General features: G+C 37.9%; 2 protein-coding genes across 2 annotated transcripts; both read right to left on the reverse strand.

The window, feature by feature from the left end:
• Positions 1-518: 518 nt before the first annotated feature.
• On the reverse strand, positions 519-2,494 carry LOC122641499 (annexin-like protein RJ4). Its single transcript, XM_043834756.1, has 7 exons — positions 2,474-2,494; positions 2,301-2,413; positions 1,830-1,975; positions 1,490-1,708; positions 1,179-1,391; positions 1,007-1,096; positions 519-896 (listed from the first exon to the last, which is right to left on the reverse strand). The coding sequence occupies exons 2-7, from the start codon at positions 2,374-2,376 to the stop codon at positions 690-692; spliced, it is 951 nt and encodes a 316-aa protein (XP_043690691.1). The 5' UTR covers positions 2,377-2,413; positions 2,474-2,494; the 3' UTR covers positions 519-689.
• Positions 2,495-18,486: 15,992 nt separating this feature from the next.
• On the reverse strand, positions 18,487-20,061 carry LOC122642394 (annexin-like protein RJ4). The gene is made up of 6 exons (XM_043835843.1): positions 19,949-20,061; positions 19,673-19,818; positions 19,327-19,545; positions 19,005-19,217; positions 18,826-18,918; positions 18,487-18,700 (listed from the first exon to the last, which is right to left on the reverse strand). Exons 1-6 carry the CDS (start codon positions 20,019-20,021, stop codon positions 18,497-18,499), a joined length of 948 nt encoding a protein of 315 aa, XP_043691778.1. The 5' UTR covers positions 20,022-20,061; the 3' UTR covers positions 18,487-18,496.
• Between the last annotated feature and the right edge of the window lie 2,665 nt (positions 20,062-22,726).

Consider the following 22,726-nt stretch of genomic DNA (forward strand, 5'->3'; position numbering starts at 1 on the left):
AAGATGAAAGGTGTTGGTCACACTCTTACCATCTGTGCCCCGTCTAATGAATGCCGCACAATGGAGTGTTAGGTACCTCAATTTAATTCACACTAATGTTTAGTAGTTTTAAATCATACAAATCAGGGGCTGTGTTTCTGTGTTAAGGAGAAAAAGAAAATAGTGAAGTTCCACACTAGTATTTAGTAGTTATAAAGCATAAAGACCAGAAAAGAAATTATAAGCTAACCATATGCCTGAATTAATTCTTCACTATTTGTGTTTTCTCCATAACACAGAAACAGAGTCCCCATTATGTTTGCTGCTATAAGTTAAAGTGCATCTTTATTAATTATTCATAATCTCAAAATAGAATGACAAGCCCATGATAAAAACTAAAGCAGCCAATTTATGTAAACTATCAGACTAATAACACATACATTGATAAAAAAAAAACTGAAAGCACCCAACAATAGACATTACAAAATAAGCACACTTTTTTTTGGAGTTGGGAGGGAATACTGGAAACCAGAGGATGATTGACACAATTCAAGTTCAATGCACATAACCAGTTAAGGCTTAGAAAGCAGAAGCAGTCTGTCCCTTAATAAGCAGTAAACTAGAGTTTGCATTCCATACATTAAACAAAGACCTAATATCTGCTGAGTTCAGATGGATAATAGTCTCTTTACCCATCAAGAAGAACAGAGCTAGTGCCCTTCACTTCCAAGTAAAGTAAGGAGGAAAGCCTGGTAGTCCCCTGAAGTTTCCTTGGCTACTGCATGATCAAGAGTTACAGTGCTTCTCTTGTGATACATCTCCTTGATGTCCTTCAAGTCCTTCTCAGCACGTGTGACAATCACACGAGTGAGAGCATCTTCATCAGTCCCCACCTTATTAATGGCATTCTGTAAAACCTGAATTACATATCCCACAAGTCAATGAGAAGTTGAAACAATTTGAATACTTGGTACAAATATGTAAAAGTTAAGATAATGTTGTTCATGGTATGAAAATAAAGCCTCACCTTTCCAAAGTACTTTTGAGGAGCATAGATACATCGGGTAGCTACACGCAATGCCTCTAAGAATGCATCATCCGGATCCCCCACAATGCTCTACAAATGATGATAATAATATGCAATTTAATCAGATCAAATATGCAATAAATATTAATTTTTTGTAATCAGATAATGATACCTTGGTGATGGAAGTGCTCTGCTGGTCCTTGAAGCAATTGAAAGTTGCAATGAGCTGTGCCCTACTCCTTGTGCCCATGATTCTAATCACATCTTCATGACCGAATGATTTCCCTCGGATCATTTCATGAAGAATTTTGGCCTCTGAGGCTGCTAAGCGTGAATCTATCTCATTGCCATCATACTTATAAGTGCCCACAAGAGCAAACAAAAGCTGTAATACAAAACAATAAGGCAGAACAACATAAGTGACATTACATAGAAAACTAGAATCCTGTAGGGGATATCATCAAATAGGTCTAGGAGTATTGCCTTGCGTAAGTCTCCTTTGGTATGGGAAGCAACATCTTCTTCCAGGGAATGCTTGTATCGGGAATGGTATGCCCTTTTCACCTCCAAAAGTTCATTAGGAGAGTGAACACATGAAATTTCGACGATCACCCGGTAATTAGGTTTTGCATTCTTCAATGCCACATTAGCTAAAACTGCATCTCTATCAGCAGGATCCAATATCCAACGATATATTGCTTTCTAATGTTGACAAAAAATTTAAATCATTTCATTGAAAAGAGATGTATTTCACTGAAGGAAAGAGAAAATGATGATTCCTCATTCATATCAGATTATAGGATAGAAGCATCGAAAAGCAAACCTCAAAATCCCCAGAAAGCTCAGACTCAAGCTGCTTGATGAGATCCTCTTGATAAAGCTCCTCATAAGTTTGCCTGATTTGCTTCCGCTGAAATGCATTTCTGTGCCCGAGTACTGAAATAATGGCTTTCTCATCCGTCCCCCATCCTAACAAATAATCCACCAAGAATCTCTTAATATATGGAAGTTTAAACAACATATTATTTCTAGTTCTTAAAACAAAGTACTCAAAACCCCATCATTGAAATCTTTAATAAACCATTTCTTGCTCCGACAAAAAAATTTGTAATGTAAACTACTAAGATGAAATTACAGCTATAAACTGGAAAATGGAAGACCTGAATCATTCACACAGATTTAATAGATTTACAATGTCAACCCACAGATACGGATTAAATGAATGAGAGGGGTTGGGGTGGGAAGATAATGATCATGAATAGAACCCAGAAAATATATTAAAAGGGTAGAAAACCTTTGCAAGCCTTCCTGAGAATCTCTGCATCTTCAACAGGAGAAGGGTTGTTTTCGGGCACAACGAGAGTAGCCATTGTTGATTGTTGAGCTCTTCTTCTTGGAATCTAAAAAACCTCTACGTTTATGTTTCTCTGTTCGACTTTACCAAAAAAAAAATGTTTCTCTGTTCGAGAGTGAAATGTGAGTGTTTGGGTGTGGGTGCTTGCTCTTTATAGTATTTAAATTTCGTATGGTTCTTGTGACTTTCTGTCTCCGTCACATGAGAAGCGAGCGAGGGGGGAAAACGCACATAAAACGTTTCTTAGATGGTAACGCCCCCTGACAGTGCATGGTAACGCCCCCAGACAGTACTCCGTGTTTTTACGTAGGACCCAGTTTCAGGAGGATCACGAGCGTCTCCAGGGAGCCCTACGCCCAGGGCGTGCCCAGGAGGCATCCAGCGGCTGAGTGTGCTGCACGCATCTCAATGCACATTTAGGAATGTGTGTGATAGATCCCAACGGCTGGCAGCATTCTGGGCGTACTAGGCTCCTTGAAGACGAGCTAAATTCGTTTCAGACTGGGTAGGTGAACCACTGAACCGTAACTATTTTTTTTTTGTGTGTGTAGAGAGAGTTCCCTAAAAGGCATTGTGGCCCCTTGTGCCTGTGGGGGTGGGTTAATGATAGCATACTCCATACATTGAAGCATCAATAGGAGTGAGATTTCCGCCTTTCATGGGGCAGGGTAAGACGGTCATTTCATGCCTCCTCTATGTTTTGGGCACAAGGACCACATTGTCTTTCAAGGCTTTTTTCCCCTTAAAAATTGTTAAGGTATACTTTCTTGGTTGATCCAAACCTAGCTGATCTTCTCAACGTTATAAATCGCAATCGTATCTAGGACCTGGGCTTACGTACTTGGCTCAGCTTTTCCCTTTGGGTTTTGATCCATTTAATTAAGTCTTGGGTCCTATTAAATATGACCGATAAATTGGTTTAGGGTGTTAATAGCATTGTTGGAAAATCAGGTTTTCTGACTCGACTCGTCTTCTAAAAAAGCCTGATGACTCGACCTTGTCAAACCCGGTCAAGACGAGTCACGTTTTTTAATTATAATGCAATAAATATGTATAAATTAGTAAAAAATCATAAAAATAAAGAAAAATATGAGAAAAACCAAAAAAAATAATAATCAAGTAATCACATATCAATGCATTTTGAGTTTATACCATTGAACAAGAGAAGGGAGTCGAGGAGTTGAGGTTTTCTTATTGTTTTAGATTATGGATTTACTATTTGGTTAACTCCGTTTCTAAGTGAATTGGTGTTATGATTTTTTTAAAATGACTAAACTCGCTGATTTTGGCATGACTCGGATAAAAATACCGAGTCTTATTTGACTCGGACCATTTATGACCCAATCTCGTCATTTTTTAACCTGGTCTAATTTACACGACTCTTGACCAGGTTTTTAAAATTTTGACTCGACTCGGGCGACTCGCCCTAGTTAAACCCAGTTTTCCAACTATGGCTAATAGGGGGGAATGAATATATTTCTCGTATTTAAGATCACAAGCGGCATATTACACATGGATTAAATGCACAATATTAGATCCAAGACAGGGTCGGTCATCCCAGAAACCAAAATGGGATCGGATACGGATCAGTCATATTTGCCCGATATCGGTCAATAAGCTGAGTCAGCATAACTTTTGGAATCAATCGAAAAAATTAAATAAAAAAAATGTAAACAAATTGTAAAAAAAATTCTCACAAATAATAAAATTGAAGATTTGTAAAAAAAATTAAAAATAATCAATTTGTGTGAAATACTAAAAAAATACAACAAATATTACAATAAGTTTGTAAATAAATATTAAAAAAATTGTGAAATTCTAGAAGAATCCATTCAATATAAAAACTTAAAAATGGAAATAAAATATATTTTTATGTGTTAAATATTGCATAAAATTTACGATCCCTAAACAATTTCTATGTAAAATTTCCATTTTTAGTGAGCAAGGTGTTGCTTTAATCTCGAGATTATCTGGTGACAGAAGACGCACTTGACCTTCCGATTACCCTTTATTAGGTTGTTTTGATCCGATTGAGCCACCCAGGATCCGACATTTCCTTCGGGTCTCTACAAACCATCTGTAAAATTTAAATTTTAATACAATAAATATTTATAAACATGAAAAATAAGTCAAAAATTGTTGTGGTTTGTTCAACATCAACAACCATCCATCATACTGGAGGGTGACTCTCAATTGGTTATAGACCGTCTTTCTAGAAAATCTTGCGAAGCTCCCTAGGGGATTTCTGCTATTATCAACGATTGTAAATGTCTCAATTCTTTGTTTGTAAATATTGACTTTGTTCATATCTATCGTTAGGGTAATGTTGTTGTTGATCTCTCAATTCTTTGTTTGTAAATATTGACTTTGTTCATATCTATTGTTAGGGTAATGTTGTTGTTGATCGGCTCGCTTCTTATGCAGCTCATAATTTTTTTTTATTTTTGCTTCTTGGGAGATGTCTCCTCTATCCTTTTTTGTCGCATTATCTGTTTCTAGATAACTGTAACAAGGGTCAAGAACTCAGGTTTCGACCTGGCCGAAACCAATCGAAAACTAGGTCGAAATCTAGTACTTTTTTTATTCATGGGAAAACCTTAGTTGGAGGGTTTTTTGTCAAAACTACCGTATTGGAGGGGTTTCTTCAAGGTGGTTCAATCATGTTTCGACCGAAACATGGTTGAAACTGTTGATACCAAGTCGAAATCATGTAGTTTTTAAAATACCCCTCCATCTCGTCTTGAAAACCAGTGAAACCGAGATATCTCGGTGATTTTGTTCGAGTTTTCTTTCCATGGGTGTATCTCATTGAGATCTAAAACATTCATGTTATAATAATCATGACAAAATTTTCAATATTTATTTCATAGGAAAAAGGTTCTCTAAACACAAGGCATAAGAAATGCCTACTCATATGATATATCTATTCATTTCTGGAGGAGAGAGAAAAATAATAAAAAATCTCATTTAAGTATATGTTGATATGCCTCATGTTCATTTTTACATTTACCAAAAAAAAAATGTTCATTTTTACCAACAAAAAAAAAAAAAAAGATATGCCTCATGTTCAAAGAGACTTTTCCTTTATTTCATTTTTGTAACATTTTAGAATTTAAATGTTTGAAAAAATTGCAAAAGTCACATTTCTAATGTCCTTTTACACAAAAAAAAAAATTAAAAAATTACATAAAAATTGTTCTACAACCAACATATCAACATAAAGTAGTGATTGAGGAATAAACACCATCAAAATCGAGTTAAAAAGAAGGAAAATACCCCAACTTTGATATTTGGGGAAATCACCAAAGTTGAGATTCACGAAAACCAGCCACTAAACCAAAAATTTGCACGGTTGGATGTCAAGAGGAGGCAAAAATGGTGCTTGGCTCCAAATTTTGTCAAAATCAGAGAAGCAATGAGAGTTTTATCCTAATCACAAGCTTGTAAGACCAGAGAAGTTTCTTTGGTTATAAAGAAGAAGAAGAGGAAGAACTAAGTCGTGCGATTGGGATGGGGATCGGTGTATCGGCTGCTCCGTCAATCCGGATTCGATACCTGACCGATCCGAGATACCGTCCTAGGATCAGTCAGGTGTCAGGATCAGTGGGTGCTGGTAATGATCTAAGACCAATTCCTCAAACCATGATACTAGGTCATGAATCACGATAGATCGGACCCATCATGAGTGGGGCCCATCAAAAAATAATGTGGGCCAAAATTTAGTATGATCATATGTATTTCGACCATTTGATCCGGATCTGTCATTTACTATTATTTGAGGTGTGCTAAGTTGTGATCTCAGATGAGATTGGCACAATTTTTGGTTGAGCCAAACCTTGGTTGTTTCTGGTTGCTAGCCTAACCCGCCCAATATCATCTAGGCACTTTCATTTTTGTTTTTTTGATGGATTTAAGCAGAATTGCTTTTGTATCCGTAAATTAAAATACAAGAGAAAAAGTGTTTCTAGTCTAGTGGTCCACATTAAATTCTACCATATGGCAGTTTAGATTTGGCTGAACTTTTGTGAGCCTATATGTCCCAAGGCCTCCCCTATTTACATGTCAAGTTTCAACCCAAATAGAGCTCTCCATGTGACTAAACAAAGCATGCATTAAAAGATTAGAAGTGATTCAATGATGACCGGAGTACCATTAGATATGCAATGGACATACATGAGAATGCATACCAATTATAAGAAAATAATTGAATTTGGGTTTGATGCTAATGTTAGACCCCTTAATTGCCCATTTTGTTTTCATAAATTTTAGATGGAGCATACTGATTTCTATAATGTTGTGAAAGATTCTTGGACTGTCTCTCCTATTTTTGTTCTTTCTCAGAAATTAAAGTGACTCAAGCCTCTGTTAAGGGGTTGGGCACGATCCTTCTTCCCCAACTTTGATGCAGCTCTGAAGGAGACCACTATTTCTCTTAAGGATATCCAAGAAACTATGGATACTATGGGTGTTAATAAGGTGCATGCTTTTTTGTATGGAAGCAGATGCTAAGACTACCTATATCATTGGTCAATGCAAAATCAAGAGAAGCTATGGTTGAAAAAATCAAGAATAAAATGATTGAAAGGAGGTGATAGGAACTCAAAAGTATTTCCATGCTTCAGTTATGCTGCGTAGATCAAAGAATCATATCAAATGTTTGAAAAAAAGAAGATGGGACCTTGCTTGAAGATTCTACTGCCATTGCAAGCTATATTGAGTCGTATTTTTCTCACTTTCATAAAGAAGTTCCCTTGGAAGAACATCTTGATCTCCTTGACTATATTCCACCAACCTTATCTGATGTTGATGTTGCTGGATTGGAGAGCGTTCCTAGTAATGAAGAGATAAAGCAGGCAGTGTGGGACCTCGACCTGGATATATAGTTTTTCGGGTGCTTTTTTCCTGTCATTGCTAGGAATTTATTGCTGTTGAGGTATGTAGGGCGGTGCAAAGTTTTTTTTATGTCTCAGGGATCATCCCAAAAAGAACCAATAATTATTTCATCACTCTCATTCCAAAGGTTGAAGGTGCAATGACTCTAGAAAAATTTCGCCCTATCTGTATGGGCAATTTCTTTTGCAAGATTTTAACTAAAATCATAGCCAGTAGGTTGAGCCATCTGTTACCAAGGCTGATCTCAATGGAGCAGAGAGCTTTTCAAAAGGGAAAGGTTATATTTTCAAATATAAGCATAGCCTCCGAGTTGGGTAACCTTATCCATCAATCGGTTAGAGGTGGTGGTATTGGTCTAAAACTAGACATTCAAAAAGCCTATGATTCCCTATCTTGGAATTTCTTATTCAAAGTGCTTAGGAAGTTTGGCTTCAGTGATCGTTGGACTAATTGGCTGTATCAGCTTCTTGTTTCAACCTGTATTTCTGTTCTTGTTAATGGTGGTCCGGTGGGTTTCTTTGGTGTGGAGAGGGAGCTGCGACAAGGAGATCTGCTTGCTCCCATACTTTTTATCATTGTTGAAGAAGTCCTTTGTAGAGGACTTAAGAAGTTGATCGAGGTTAACAAACTCAAAACTTTGAGAGGTCCTCGGGGTGCCCCTACCCCTGGACATCTCTTATTTGCTGATGACTTGTTTATTTTTTTGAATGGCTCTATCATGTATGTTCAGACCCTAAAGGAGTTTCTTGAGAAATATCAGCCATTTTCTAGTCAAAAAATTAGTGCGGAGAAGAGTAAGTTATTTTGTGGAAAGGTCAGTATTGCTAGGAAGCATCGTATATCGGACCTTCTGTATATCCCAATTTGTAGCTTCCCTACTCGTTATTTGGGGGTACAGATCTTCAAAGGTAAAGTGACTAGAGAAGTGATGATGCCCCTTATGGATAAGTTCAGAAAGCGGTTGTCTAGGTGGAAAGGAAAGCTTCTATCTCTTGCAGGTCGTGTGGAGCTTGTTAAATCTGTGGTTTCGAGCGTTCCTAGTCATAATTTCTCTGTTTACTGGTGGCCATCATCCCTAGTGTCCTTGATGGAAAAGTGGATGCTTAACTTTATCTGATCTGGGGATGTAGAGATCAGGAAAGCAACTACTGTTAAGTGGGAAGTGTTATGTCATCCCAAGGCAGAAGGAGGGTTGGGATTTCAAAGACCTCAGGATGTTAATACGGCTCTATTGTGCAAATTGGCGTGGTCTAGCAAACATGAGGACTCCTCTATGAGTCGGTTTTTCAGAGCAAGATTTATTAACTTGGATGGCTCCCTGAAAAGTAATTACAATTCCTCTTCTATTTGGCCTGGCGTTAGGAAGATATGGGATCTTGTGCACAAGAATAAAAGATAGGTGATTGGGAATGGATCTTCTATAAATTTTTTGAAGGATCGCTGGTTGGGTAATGAATCCATTGCTGAAGCGTCAGATCTGAGTTTGGATTTATTTAAAAATAAATCAGCAAAGGTTGCAGACTTCATTGTGAACTCAAAATGGGTGTTCCCATCTGTAGACTCAAGTATTCTAAATGATATCATTTGGAAAGCAAGATCAATTACTATTCCTTCTTTGATCTTGGATGATTCTTGTTTCTGGAAACTGACTACCACAAGACAATTTATAGCAAAGTCAGCATGGGAGGACATCCACAAGCGAAATCCTAAGGTGCCTTGGCTATATATTATTTGGGGTAATTTCCTTCTTCGTAGACATTCTTATTTTGCTTGGAGGTTGATATATGGCAGAATTCCAGTGGATGAGTTGTTATCTTCGTTGGGAGTGCTTCTCCCATCAAGATGTGATCTATGTCACAATGCCTTGGAATCAAGATCCCATCTATTTCTGGATTGCGTTTATGCCCGTCATATTTGGAATTCTTTCCTAGTGAACTTTGGTCTTCAATGGCCTTCTCCCTTTTCTTATGAAGAGTTGGTTTTGTGGTGGAAGAGGAAGTTGAAATTGATGAGTTTGAAGAAAGTCTGGATGGCTAGTGTGGTGTTGATTCTTTTTTTTTATTTGGGCGGAAAAAAATGGTAGAAGGTTTGAGGATAAATCAAAACCGGGTTCTCTAACTTACCCTGCCGTTCTGAGAAGTATAAAGGATTTGGCCCCCTCTTTTAGTTCCCCGATGCAAGATATTGCAAATTGCTCTAGTGCCACCTATTTTAAAATCCCTATTATTCCCAGGCCATCCCATTTAATCAAAGAGGTTTGGTGGTGTAAACCTTTCTCGGACTGGGTTAAATTAAATGTGGATGGATGTTCCCTATGCAACCCAGGTAGAGCGGGCGTAGGTGGTACTATTCGAAACAGCTTCGGTTCCCCTATGTCAGCTTTCAGCTTATTCCAGGGTGTCAAGACGAACTATGTGGTAAAATTTGAGGCTATAATCCAGGGTCTTTTGAGGGCTGAGGCCCTTGGTGTTTCAAAACTTTGGATAGAAAGTGATTCTGTGGCTATTGTTTTAGCCATGCAGTCTAGATCGATCCCCTAGTTTGTTAGACAAGATTGGAATGCTCTTCTTCCCTTCATGGAGCGCATACATTGGAAAATTACCCATTGCTATAGGGAAGCAAATCTGGTGACAGACTACCTCACAAAAGCTGCTGCGAAGCAAGGCAAATCTCTCCCCCAGGCGTTGATTTTTTCCTCCTTTGTGAAGAATGCCATAATGGATGATATCTTGGGTCGGCCATGTTACTGATTTTCTTAGAGGTTTTCCTCGGTTCGTCATTTGAAGGGTGAGCTTCTCAATTGATGGCTTTGCTGTAGGTGGGGTAGTTCTCTCTTTTCTTTGTGTCCTTGTATTCGTCTGGGTATGCCTGGACGTTAAACACTTGTATTTTTACCTTTAATTATTAATAATATATCTTTGCTGACCTTTAGCAAAAAAAAAAATCAAATTTGGGTTTGAAATATGACATATGATGTATTTAAATCATCTCCTAAATATCCAATAGTCGAACTGTCCCCACATGACAGAATTAGAAGTCTCGAACAGAGAAACCATTACTTAGTGGAAAAGGATTCTGTCCAGCCGTGGCAAGAGCTGGAGCGTCCAGCCCCGCTAAACGATAGCAAATGCAGGGGTGTGGTGGTCATTTCACATGTGGGTCCGGACCCACATGTGAAATGACAACCACACCCCTGCATTTGCTACCGTTTAGCGGGGTTGGAGCTTCCAAGTCCCGCCACGGCTGGACAGGAGCTAGGTCCTTTACTTAGTATGCTGAATAGGGAAACTTTTTCCAAGAAATAAATGGAAAGTGTTTCCTTCTTTGTAAATGCGGGATGCAAGTAAGCGAAAGCCAACAAGGATCTCCTATAGATTCAATCAATAACAGAGAGAGAGAGGTGTGCTAGTGGAGGCTACACCTAGGAAGAAACCAAAATATGTTGGCGAAGGCTACACCTTGGAAGGAACCAAAATATGTTAGCGAAGGCTACACCCTAGGCAGGAACCATTTTCCCAAAATAAATATAAGAAAAGGGTTTTCTGAACGTAAGGTGTAAGGTACCCCTACTCACATTCTTATTTTTTAGAAATAAAAATGTGTGTACGTGTAGGGTACACCTTAGACTCAGAAAGCCTTATCGCACGGATACAGGATAACAAATAATGGTGAAGGTTTTTTTTCATTTTTTAACAAACTAAGCCCTTCAGATACGTGACAGATTGTTAGTACTGATACGCTCAAAAATAGCCAACAAACAAGAGGCCGACACATGGCAAGATCTTATCAAGTAACCCACTTGAAGGACAATGCGACATATGTCAGGAAACTTCCCTTTGGGGGGCAAACAACCGATTTAGGGCACGACTCAAAGAGTAGTTAAAACCAGCAGTGCATAAGAGAAGATTCCATTCCCCACTAGGGAACATCCCCCCTCATTAAGGGGGAATAACCAACTCCACTCCACCACGTGTCAGGCAGTGGAGGGAAGACTCCCAACCACCTCGATAACTGTGCCATGTATAAAAGGGAAGAGGGTACCCCGGTACAAGATTCTGAATTTTACTTACTGCTCTCTCCGTACCCCTTTTCTGATTATTCATCTGTGCGCCGGACTGACTTTGGCAACAGAGAGTCAACCCTCGGAGTCCGTTTCGGGTCTCTTTGTTGTCTTTTCCCACCTTGCAAGTCGCATATGTCACCAGGAAGCTTTTCGGTGGCAACAAGTACCAAGTACTTTTTTTTATTATTTATTTTGACAAGTTATACCAAGTACTTAAGTGTAGGATGTAGTGTGGTTCAATAAACAACTATGAATGATGGAAGCTCATATATATTTTACAAAAGATAGGTTTGAATGGTTCACTATACGTTTCATTAATAGATTATCACAGTCGTGGAAGACATCAAACAATTATCTACCTCTTTCTTGTCGTGCTCTTTTATTATATTTCTAGGGGGATTAATAACGTTGTTTTTTTTTTCTTTTGTGAAAAATTAATAGTGTTGCATGTTGACTCCTGGTAAGGAGGAAGGTGTCCATGGCATGTCTAACTACCTGGCTGGCCTATATCCCGGCCCATATCCACTCCTTGATTATCTGATTTTTGTAACTCAAATACCTTGCGTTTGTCATGCCGAAATAATATATAGTTCTCTTCTTAAAAAAAAAAAAAAAAAAAAAATTTCATTAGTGTTTAACTATCTAAACTATATGCTTTGTGAACATGTTCTAGTATGAAACACCATATAACATGTGGGGAACCAGATTAGATTACCTGACTTTTTTTCGATGAAAGTGTAATCACATAAACCACACACCAATCCCAAAAGGTTAACAGACTTTTAGGACCGTGGAATGGCAGATATACACAACACATAACACACACCCAATGTAGGAAGATTACCTGGCTTTTGTTATTAAAAATATTTATTTTAGATTTGGTCGCCAAGATCTTGAAACAATTCTCTTTCTAGGCATTGAATAAAATAACATTTTTAGGTAAAAGGTTCGGAATACAACAATGTTCTAGAGAATCATTTCACAATAGCACTCTCCTTTGCAGTATATATTATATGGGAGAAAGAACACTAATCGGACAACCAGTGTTGTGCCTCGACGTGTACCTGTGCCCAAACACAGCCCAGTGCAAAAAGATCGATGCACCCCTAGACCTTTCCACTTTTTCAGGAGGGAGCACCGATCTTTTCACGCTGGGCTATGTCTGGGCGTAGGCACACACCCTGCCCAATGATTGGTTAGCTAGTGTTCCCCTTCCCATGTTATATATATATAGGAAAAGAAGACGCTACTTGGGCCTCTAGGGCTTGCACATGCATCATGGGCGGAATAGTCAATGAAAGCATACATGGAGGCATCATGGGGGCGGGATTTTCACCTTTTCATTGGTGCGGGGCGGTCATTTGACGCCCACTTGAGTCTAGGCGCAAGGGATACTGGACAAGTTAGCGCTCTTTTTCTCGTATATATATCTTAAATGATCTATCTTAGTTACCTATAAAATTTCAACTTCAAAATTTTTTTTTATAAGAAACGAAAAGAAATATATTACTAGAAAGATAAAAGAGTATGTAAAATATTATGATAAAGAACAACATGTTTTTTCTTAATAGCTACATAGGATGTCAAAAAAATTGCAATGCTAGTGATGTATATGTTCTGAGAAAAGATGATTGGAATACCTTTGGTTCCATCAGCCGCTTGTGACAAGAGGGGAATTAGACGCCAGGGTTGCACCACAGTAGTTAAGTCTTGAAGCATAGCAAGAATCTCCATGTTGCAAGACCATATTTTCTTGATGTTGTAGTTTAGTTGGCATGCATAATGAAGACCTTTAGAGAATCCAGAAATTTCTATCTCCAAAAAATCATTAGTACCCAAAAAACCTGCAGCTATCAGTAAAAGTTGTTCTTCTAACAAAATGGAACACATCCACCCCGATCTCTTCAGGGAAGATTGAGTTGTACGCAAATCCGAACAGGGTAGTGTAATACGGGAAAGGAGTTCACACACATAACTAGAGAATTAGCACTGTTACCAGAAATATATACAGTTAGGGGGAAAAGTAGGGGTGGGGGGAATATTTAAGTTTGTCAACCATTTACGAATGTTTGAAAGGACCCCCATAGGATCCAGTTTGACAAAGTTATGGACCACCTTGTTCCTAAGTTGCCAGATAAAGTGACAAGTAATAATAAAAACAAAAATAAATAAAAAAACCGTTGAGGGAGATGCTTGTCCCGAAGTTTATCAGACAGAAGAGAAGCACAAAGCTGTAGTAAAGACTAATGAGAGAGATATTCCGTTCTCGATCCCAAGGGGCCAGAAACCCAAATATGCTTAGACCAGTCACATGAAAAGAAGAGATGCCATATGGATTCAAAACAAGATCCACATAAAACATAACAAGAATCGATCTTGATCCAATTCGAAAGAGACGCTTTAACAGGGATTCCTGCATGTAAAATATGCCAAAAAGTATTGTTTAAATTTAGGATGAATGGGCAACTTCTAGAGGAAGTGCCACCAACCTGAGAACCTAGAATGAAAAGACGATCTCGAGGAAGTATCAAGAAATTTGGTGGCAGTTCAAGTAGAGAACCTACCATCTTTTGAGATAGAACATTTCCAAGAATCAACAATATTAGTTGAAGTCACAGATGCACAAGCTACAACAAAACCAGTAGGGAAGCGGCGGAAGGGGGAAGTAAAGCAGAATTAAAACTATTTTGAGCAAGTAATTACAAACTAGACCCTCCTGGAGATACCCTGCATAAGATCATTTAAACAAAAACCTGGGATTGATTTAACCCATGTATTAGTCCGGAAAAAAGAGTTCTTCAAAATTCAATCATTTATCCTCCCATCTAATGCCATACCCTTTAATGCATGTCCATGTGCCCATTATAGAATCTCAAGTTTGGACTCTGGAGCCTGCGATAATACCGATTTATTCAATTATTGAGGATGCTATAGTTGGTTAAAATAAGACCAGCTAAAAAAAAGTACGAAATGGCAATGTTTAAAATGGTTTAGAATTTGAATTTAAATAAGATGACCAAAAATTTGATCAAACATATAAGAAATGAGAAATATGGGATTTAAACTTTGGACTTAAAATACAGGATTAAAAACAGATAATATACTTAAGTACTAAGTATGATGAAAATAGATCATTGGTCAGGTTTAAATATACTTATTAGGTAGAGATTAAGTAAAACATTGAAAAAAATGGAGTCCACCCTTGGTTACACCAAGATTAGAGGGAGGTGGAGTAAAACATTGAAAAATAAATCCCACTGATGGTTATACCTAGCTGATACCATCATAGGCTTTAGGGTATTTTGTTAGTTGTCAAGGGTAGATGGGTAATTAGTAGTTAAGGGTGAATGGGTAAATCTGTTAAATTGTTAAGCAAGTTGGGTAGCTAGAGGAGGATGGTTAAATAGGGAAGAGTAGTCCATGTACGAGGTATGAAAAATATAATCAATCTCTTTCTCCCATCTCTATACTAGGAGGTCACTGCCCTCGAAACCAGCATTTCCCTTCCCCTTCTCCTTCTTCAACTTAATTTCTTTCCTTTCCAAATCTAGGTTCATATCACAAGCTTAAACCTATTTTTTTTCCCACATCCAAAAGAGAGGAGAGAGAGAGAGAGAGAGAGAGAGAGAGTAATGAATTGTAATTTATTTCCTTAGTTTCATTGATTCTCCAATGGGAGTATATATAATTACAATAGATGAGATAGCTCACCAAAATATAAAGAGAAATAAATATTGTACTACACGGTTTCATGTAGGACGGATTCCAAAAATCTTGAGCAATTTTGTCCAGGACTCCATATCACATGTGAGAATACATAGTTTTCATGTAGGACGGATTCCAGAAATCTTGAGCAATCTTGGACAGGATTCCATATCACATGTGATGAAAATCAATATCACATATGATGAAAAAGAGAAAGAGAGAGGCGCAAAATAGAAAACAGAAAGCAAAGGTGAGGGTTACCTCCTTGATCATGATTGTTGGGACCCTCAGATACGAAGGGAGAGGGTATCTTCGAATTCATAGATAAGAGTGGGAATTTGTGATGGGACAAGAGTCCTATTGTAAGGTCACATCCCCATAATGAGGGAATACTTCCCACTCCATTGGTTAAGGAAAACTTTTGCTTGTAAAAAAAATAGAATGATATTTATTCCTACATCCAAACAAAGAGAATTCTTTTACAAACCATATGGATCTAGGTACGAATTTATTGATTTTATTTTCATTGATCCGTCATATTGATCCAATGGAATAAATCTAACATTGATCTCTTGTTTTAACTAGGAGAAATATCAGGTCCCCTTATGACTTATTCTGTGTTACCTATTCTGGGATACACCTCTTGTGCATATTATAATTATCCACATCACTCTGCAGATCCTTTGCTAATTTTTTTTTTGGATGAATTAGATTCTATATTAAGTGTGAACTAGTACTTGATTTGGGTCGAGAGCTAGTATTATTATTGTCTAGGCAAATTTAGGCTTCTGGTTTTGTCTCTGGTATCTCCAAAGTTCGAACTCTTTAAGCATTTTACTTCATAAGAACTCTCTTTTGGGTGGGCTTTTTTTGATGTCGAGATTGATGGCTTATGGACAGCGAAAATAAAAGTGATCAACGAATAGAATCCCTGAGGAATTTTTATCACCTGTGGTTCCCCTGTCCGGTACGGTTCCCTAATGCCTCTACTAAAAGGGGGATGGACCCCACCCGGGTAGTGTGTTCGGTTAGGGGGTGGAATGGTCATTTCAGCCCCTTCTATGAGATGAACCGCACAACTGTACCGGTCAGCGAACCTCAGGGGATAAAGGTCCATCCTTGGGGCCATAGATCACTAGCCCAATCTCAACCCACTAGGCTGATTTTTTTATTTTTTTATTTGGTAGAAGCCCACTGGGCTGATTGTCTGAAAAGATTCATGGAGGGTGCGCCCAATCTCAACCTACTAGCCTGTGATAGTGATATCTGGTTGTTTACTTTGTCTTGTTAAACCACACTATATATGTCCTACACGTATCCTATCATTCTTCCACATGGCAGTACAAGGGTGCGCCTGTGTAGATTTTCTTGGTACATTGTCGTGTACCAAATATTTTTACCTAGCAAACGTTATTTTATTCAAATCTTTACATGTATCCTATCTGAATTAAAATCCTCTACAATGTGGGCATCTCGCGGTGCACTGCAGTGCAGCCCTGAGAGCTCCACACATGGAAGAAGTTTCATCCAATGGTGCGAGCTCGATGCAAGGTAGTTTTTTTTTCCTCTCGAGCTCAGCACCGTTGGATGTCACATCTTCCACGTGTCGAGCTCTCAGGTCCACACTACAGTGTACCGTCATATTAGGGCAGTTCAGAGGATTTTTTTCCACCCTTATCTCGTGACTTCAAAGGGGATACTATTTTTTAAGCATAAAAATTAGGTAATCTAATATCGTCATCCTATTTGTCATATGGAGATGGTGCCCCATTAGGCCGGTACCAGAACATAGATTCACAAAAGTAAACCACTAAACCCTAGTTTAGGGCTTCATTTAACAAAAAAAAAAAGGAAAAAAGAACACTATCTGGTTGCGTGGCTCCTACGCCTAGACATAGTTTCGCCCTACCCCATGGGAAGGCAGAAATCCTGCATAAGTAGATATTTGTACGCATGCTCCCATTGGCCAACGTGCACATGCTGGCTCTAGAGGTCTAGGCAACATTCTCTCGCCAAAAAAAAAAAATTAGGCTATTAGGCACCAATAAAATGTAATCTGTCCACTTAAACCTACTTTGTGGAAAAAATGTGAGCATCCATTATCATGTCCATGTTAATATTTGAAGCATTTTACTGAATGAACTGTCTCTAAGACACTTCCATATGCATAGGGTGTATTTAGAACTTCACAACTTTTTATTGCCCTTGTCTTATTCTTAAAAATTCTTTAAATTAAGATAAAAATATGTTTTAAAAATGACATGTCATTATAAAAAGATGTTATTATCGTTACACATTTTTTAGTGCAATTGTGAAATAACATGATTTATCCTTACTGGAAAAAAAAATACATTATACTAGAGGGCAGAAAATAGATATTTAAATCAATATACACCTTAAGAGATGTCAATACAAAAAAGTAGAGGAAGAAAAAATATGGGTATTTTAACCTTGGGCTTTGTTAATTAAATAAGTTCCAAATGGGTGAGGTTTGGCGGGTTCGGAGTTTAGACTTCCCAAACCCCAGAGTCTCCCGTTGTCGTGGGGCCTGAGGAGGTCATCATAATGTATGCAACCTTTTATCCCCGCTTTACAAAGAGGCTGTTTCCTAACTCGAGTCACAATGGAGCAACCTTACCATTGTGCCGAAATCCACCCTCTTGCTGCCCATTAGAAAAGTAGGGTATGGTAACCTCCCTAATACAAAAATGAACTTAGAAATGCAAAATTAAATTGTGAACACAACCATAGATTAAGAAAACTATATTACAAGCTGACTTTAAAGTCTCAAGGCTTCTTAATTTATAAGCTTGCTACAAGTCTAATGGCTTCTTAGATATTCTTTTTCTCCAACAAGAAACATAATTTGCACTAAGATTGCCCATTCCAACATGTAATCCTAGTTAATCTTGTGATCAGGCCTTTTGGGAGATCATATTAGATCATATACAATCCCTCTTTGAGCTCATTAAGAATAATTTTAGAAGCTAACCATAAGTTTAATGTGCCTTTTGGACTTCTTTCTTTCCTATAAGAACATGGATTTTACATTATATGTTCTTGCCAATTTGAGTTATTAAGTAAAACATCTTCATTAATTTCTTGATTTAACTTAAAGATAGCTTATGTTAGAATTTGGCACATAAGGAAAACAAGCTTAAAATACCCAAATGAGTAATTATGGAAGACATCATAGATAATGCTTAGAAGCCTTTGTGCCAACACCAATAACAAAAAACATGAATCTATGCCCCAAAGACCACAAAAACTAGAGAGGATGTTGGGGCAGAGAACTAGAAGAAAGCAGAGAAGGATGATTCACACTCCCAAGTTCAATACAAACCATAAATAAAAAGGATTCTAAACTCCTAATCAACACTAAACTAGACTGGCACTCTCCACACCAAACACAGACTAAAGCTCTACTTTATTCAGATTGAAAATCTTCTTCTTTTAGCCATTTGTAAGAACAGAGCTAATGCCCTTCAATCCCCACCAAAGTGAGGAGGAAAGCCTTGTAGTCCCCTGAAGTTTCCTTGGCTATGTCATGCTCAAGAGTTCCATTGTTTCTTTTGTTATACATCTCTTTGATGTTCTTCAAATCCTTCTCCGCACGTGTAACAATCACCCGCGTGAGTCCATCTTCATCTATCCCTGCCTTGTTAATTGCATTGCTCAAGATCTGAAACACACAAACCACAAGCCAATAAGAACTCCAACCTATAAATGGCATAACCCCTTTTAAAATAGTATGTATGTGAACTGTTCTTCTTCTTCTTCTTCTTTGTTTGTTTAATGAATATTCACCTTTCCAAAATACTTATGAGGATCAGAGAAGCATCGGATCGCCGTGCGTAATGCCGCTAAGAACTCATCAGCAGGATCCCCCAATAAACTCTAAAAAGCAGAGTAAAATGCAATTACATCAGATAGAACTAACTCATCAAACAATGTCTCAAAAGTTATTAATTTGCTAAACATACCTTGGTGATGGAAGTGCCATATTCATCCTTGTAGAAGTTGAAAGTTGCATTGAGCTGTGCTTTACTCCTTGTGCTCAAGATCCTAACTACCTCTTCATGGTTAAAAACCTTCCTCTGGATCACATCATGAAGGATACCGGCCTCTGATCGGGCTAAACTCGCATTAATCTCATCCCCATCATACCTAAATATTCCCACCAAAGCAACCAAAAGCTGCACCACAAAACATATAACATAGAAAAACACAATTGACAATTACATAAAGAACTAAAAAACCCTGAAACCAAATCATCCAAAGTATCTAGTTCAATAGGTGCATTGCCTTACGACAGTCGCCTTCAGTATGGGCGGCAACATCTTCTTCCAGAGATCGCTTATATCTCAAATGGTAAGCCCTTTTCACTGCCAAGAGCTCTTCAGGAGACCTAACACATGCAATTTCAGCAATCACTCTGTAATCAGGTATGGAATGCTTCAATGCCACATTAACTAATACTGCATCTCTGTCAGGAGGATCAAGCATCCAACGATAGACAGCTTTCTGTGTTCACAAAAATTAAGAAGTTCCTTCAGATGAAAAGGATGTATAGATGGAATGAAACTGCCAAAATAAAAAAAAAAAGAAATTTTGTTAAATGTATATAGTTGTTGAGGTATGAGTTTTAAACCTCAAAGGCACCAGAAAGTTCAGATTCAAGGCGTTTGATGAGATCCTCTTCATAAACCTGCTTATAAGCTTGCCTGATTAGCTTCCTTTGAACTGCATTTCTGTGCCCAAGTACTGAGATTATGGCTTTCTCATCTGTTCCCCATCCTAAAAAGCCCAAACTCAAATTTTAGATATATGGAAATTGAACAAAAGTCCAACAAAGTATTCTCTAACAGAGAGCAATAATTGATAAAACAGGAAAGAATGCAAAAGTCCATTAAAGTATTCTCTAAACCTTTGCAAGCATTTCTGAGAGCTTCAGCATCTTCAACTGGAGAAGGGTGGTCAGGAGCTATGAGTGTTGCCATTGTTGTGCTCTTCCTGCTTTGAGAAACTCTCCTTTCTGTTTCTCTGGTACAATAATGTTTAATGACTTAGTGAGACTCTTTGTATTGGTTTCTCTTCCTTCTTATAACCAAAATTCTTAATGTTAATTAATGCATTTAAAATATTCAGTTTCCAAACTTAGGAAGTAATAGATGAGGAGATTTAAATTCTTTGACTGCCTTTGCCGTTTTCTTTTTCATTTTGGTAACCCTTTTGCCGTTTTCTTAATTCATAGTTATTGTCTTACTAAAATGTGTATTTTAAGTCTCTGACTTTAAGATGAGAGAGAGAAACATGGCCCGGTCAGTTTTGGTCTGGTTAATCGGTCCCCACCAATTTAAGGCCCCACATTGTTTCTGCCTATTTAGGTAATTGAACCTCGTAGGCCAGGGCATGGACTTAAACCTATTCCGACGATTGACTTACTGATCTATAAGGGCTAATCAGGCTTTAAACATACTACAAATGGTTCTTAAGTGGATCATAAATGAGCTTAAATGGGCTAATTAACCTATAAAGTATCGGTTATTGGCCGGTCATAGTCGGGTCTTGGTTGAGCAATCATCAGGCCACTACATTGCATTGGAAACGTCCAATTAATAATCGGTTGGTGATTAAGCCCGACATGTCAAGTAATTAATCGGGCAGGTCTCAGAGTTCAAACAGTTGGTTTAGGTAGGACATATCAATGTAGAAAACCTTTTTGACACTCTTAGAGAGAGAGAGAGAGAGAGCGAGCTACAACATGACGTCTCATAGAGTGAAACGAGGATATTAGCCATCGTCAGTTGAACAACATTTTTAAAATGTTTGTCCATATCTACTCTGAAGACCGGTTCAGTTCACTTCACAAGAGTACAAAAATTGATCACTACTATCGAACACACTTCTCATGCTTTTTTGCTCTCATTAAGTTAAAAAAAAAAACAAAAAGAGAAGGTTCTTTGAGCAAGCGTAATAGGAGGATACATCAAAAAGATGCCCCAAAATGGTATTGTATGTAAGAGGGTAGCGAGATCATTTCATGTAAGGAGTAGGGAGATAGATATAGAGTTGCTAACGTACCCTGCCTATGGCTTAGAAGAATCTTTTTCTTGAACAAAAAAAAAGAGGGGCTAAAATCACTCCGCAAGTTGTCCTCAAACTTTGAAGGTGGAAACTCAGGCATAGCCTTCTTAGAATTGGGTTTGGGTTTACAAGTTTTTAGGGTTATAGTTTTATTTTTCTTTAGTAAAAGGTTATGTGCATAATCGTGCATAAAGAACAGTTATACCTTGGATAGTTGTACTTCTTCAGTCTTTCGGATTTAAAGCCACTACAAGCCCAAGTAACGTTAGTCCAACCTAAAAGGGACCAATCCAAAGTATCCCAAGTCTGCCATTTAGATAGCTTTTTTTTTTTTTTAATTGAATTGGAGAGAAATTTAACACAAGATTAATCATATTCTTTCTATCCAGTGGTCGAAATTGTCACTTCATCTGCAGAACAACAATTTCCCCTTATATAGAAAAGTGATATTTTTAATCTATTGTACCAAATGATGCAATACACACTAGTCTGTATTGAAGGTGGCTTACAAAAAAGAAAGAGTATCGAAGGTGCCACTTTGCACAACTGGTAAGGGCAAATAAAATAAGGAAAAAGAACGCCACCCGGTCATGCGTTTGGGTGTGTACCTGCGCCCAGACACAGCCGGACGTGAAATGATCACCCCGCCCCCATGGAAAGGCAGGGGTGTGCAGGTCATTTTGCGTCCGATTGTGTCTGGGCGCAGGTACACCGTACACACCCAAATGCATGACCAGATGGCGTTCTTTCTCCCATAAAATAATAACATATTCTTTTGAATCAAACCTAGCCTTCACCCTTTTTTGGGGAGGGGCTATAAGGGCATGGTATTAAGTATCGATGTTATATCAGTGTATCATTTAATACTGATACCAGACCATTATCCTTGTTTAGGGGTGAAGGAACAAAAGTTGTAGAACCAAGAAAAAAATACACTAGCGTTTTTTTTTTTTTTGGTAGAAATACACTACTAAAAAGGGTGAAAAGGAAATACAATATCCAAAGGACAATATGATTTTTCTAGAAGGTTTGAAAGAAGGTAACCTGTAATTCTTGCCATTTTGTGATAGTCCAAATTATGAGATCCACCTTCCATGCTGCTTAAATAAAAGATAACCTAAACAAGATTGATTGAATTCATCTACAATGAACATGGTGTAAGTTCATGGTATTGATTCCAGGATTAGTCACCCTGAAAATCGATATAGGATTGGATTTAGATCAGTGTATCGCCTAGCATGAGAAGTTTTTTTATCGAAAGTTTTGAGTACTAAGGTGAGAGTTATGGAATTTTAAAGCATATTGATTGTAGGGTGTGAAAAAAGGGTGGGCATGTAATGATATCTTGTGAGTTTAGTAAACACATTTGGGCAGCACAACCATTGAATTTGAGGAATGAGTTTCTTTGCAACATTTCATTACCTCATTAGTTTAATGGTCTTATTGCTGCTATCTAAAGTTCAGATTAGAGATGAGCTCTTTGTTGTGCCTATTACGTCCTATTTCCTTTGGTTTTTCAGAAATCAAGTAGCTTTCCATAATGCTAATCCTAATCCTAATCGTAATCCTAATCCTCAGAACGTGCTTCGCCGCCCTACCCAACCCGGACAGTACGCTT

This window comes from Telopea speciosissima, chromosome 10 (genome assembly GCF_018873765.1).
Source record: "Telopea speciosissima isolate NSW1024214 ecotype Mountain lineage chromosome 10, Tspe_v1, whole genome shotgun sequence".
NCBI lineage: Eukaryota > Viridiplantae > Streptophyta > Magnoliopsida > Proteales > Proteaceae > Telopea > Telopea speciosissima.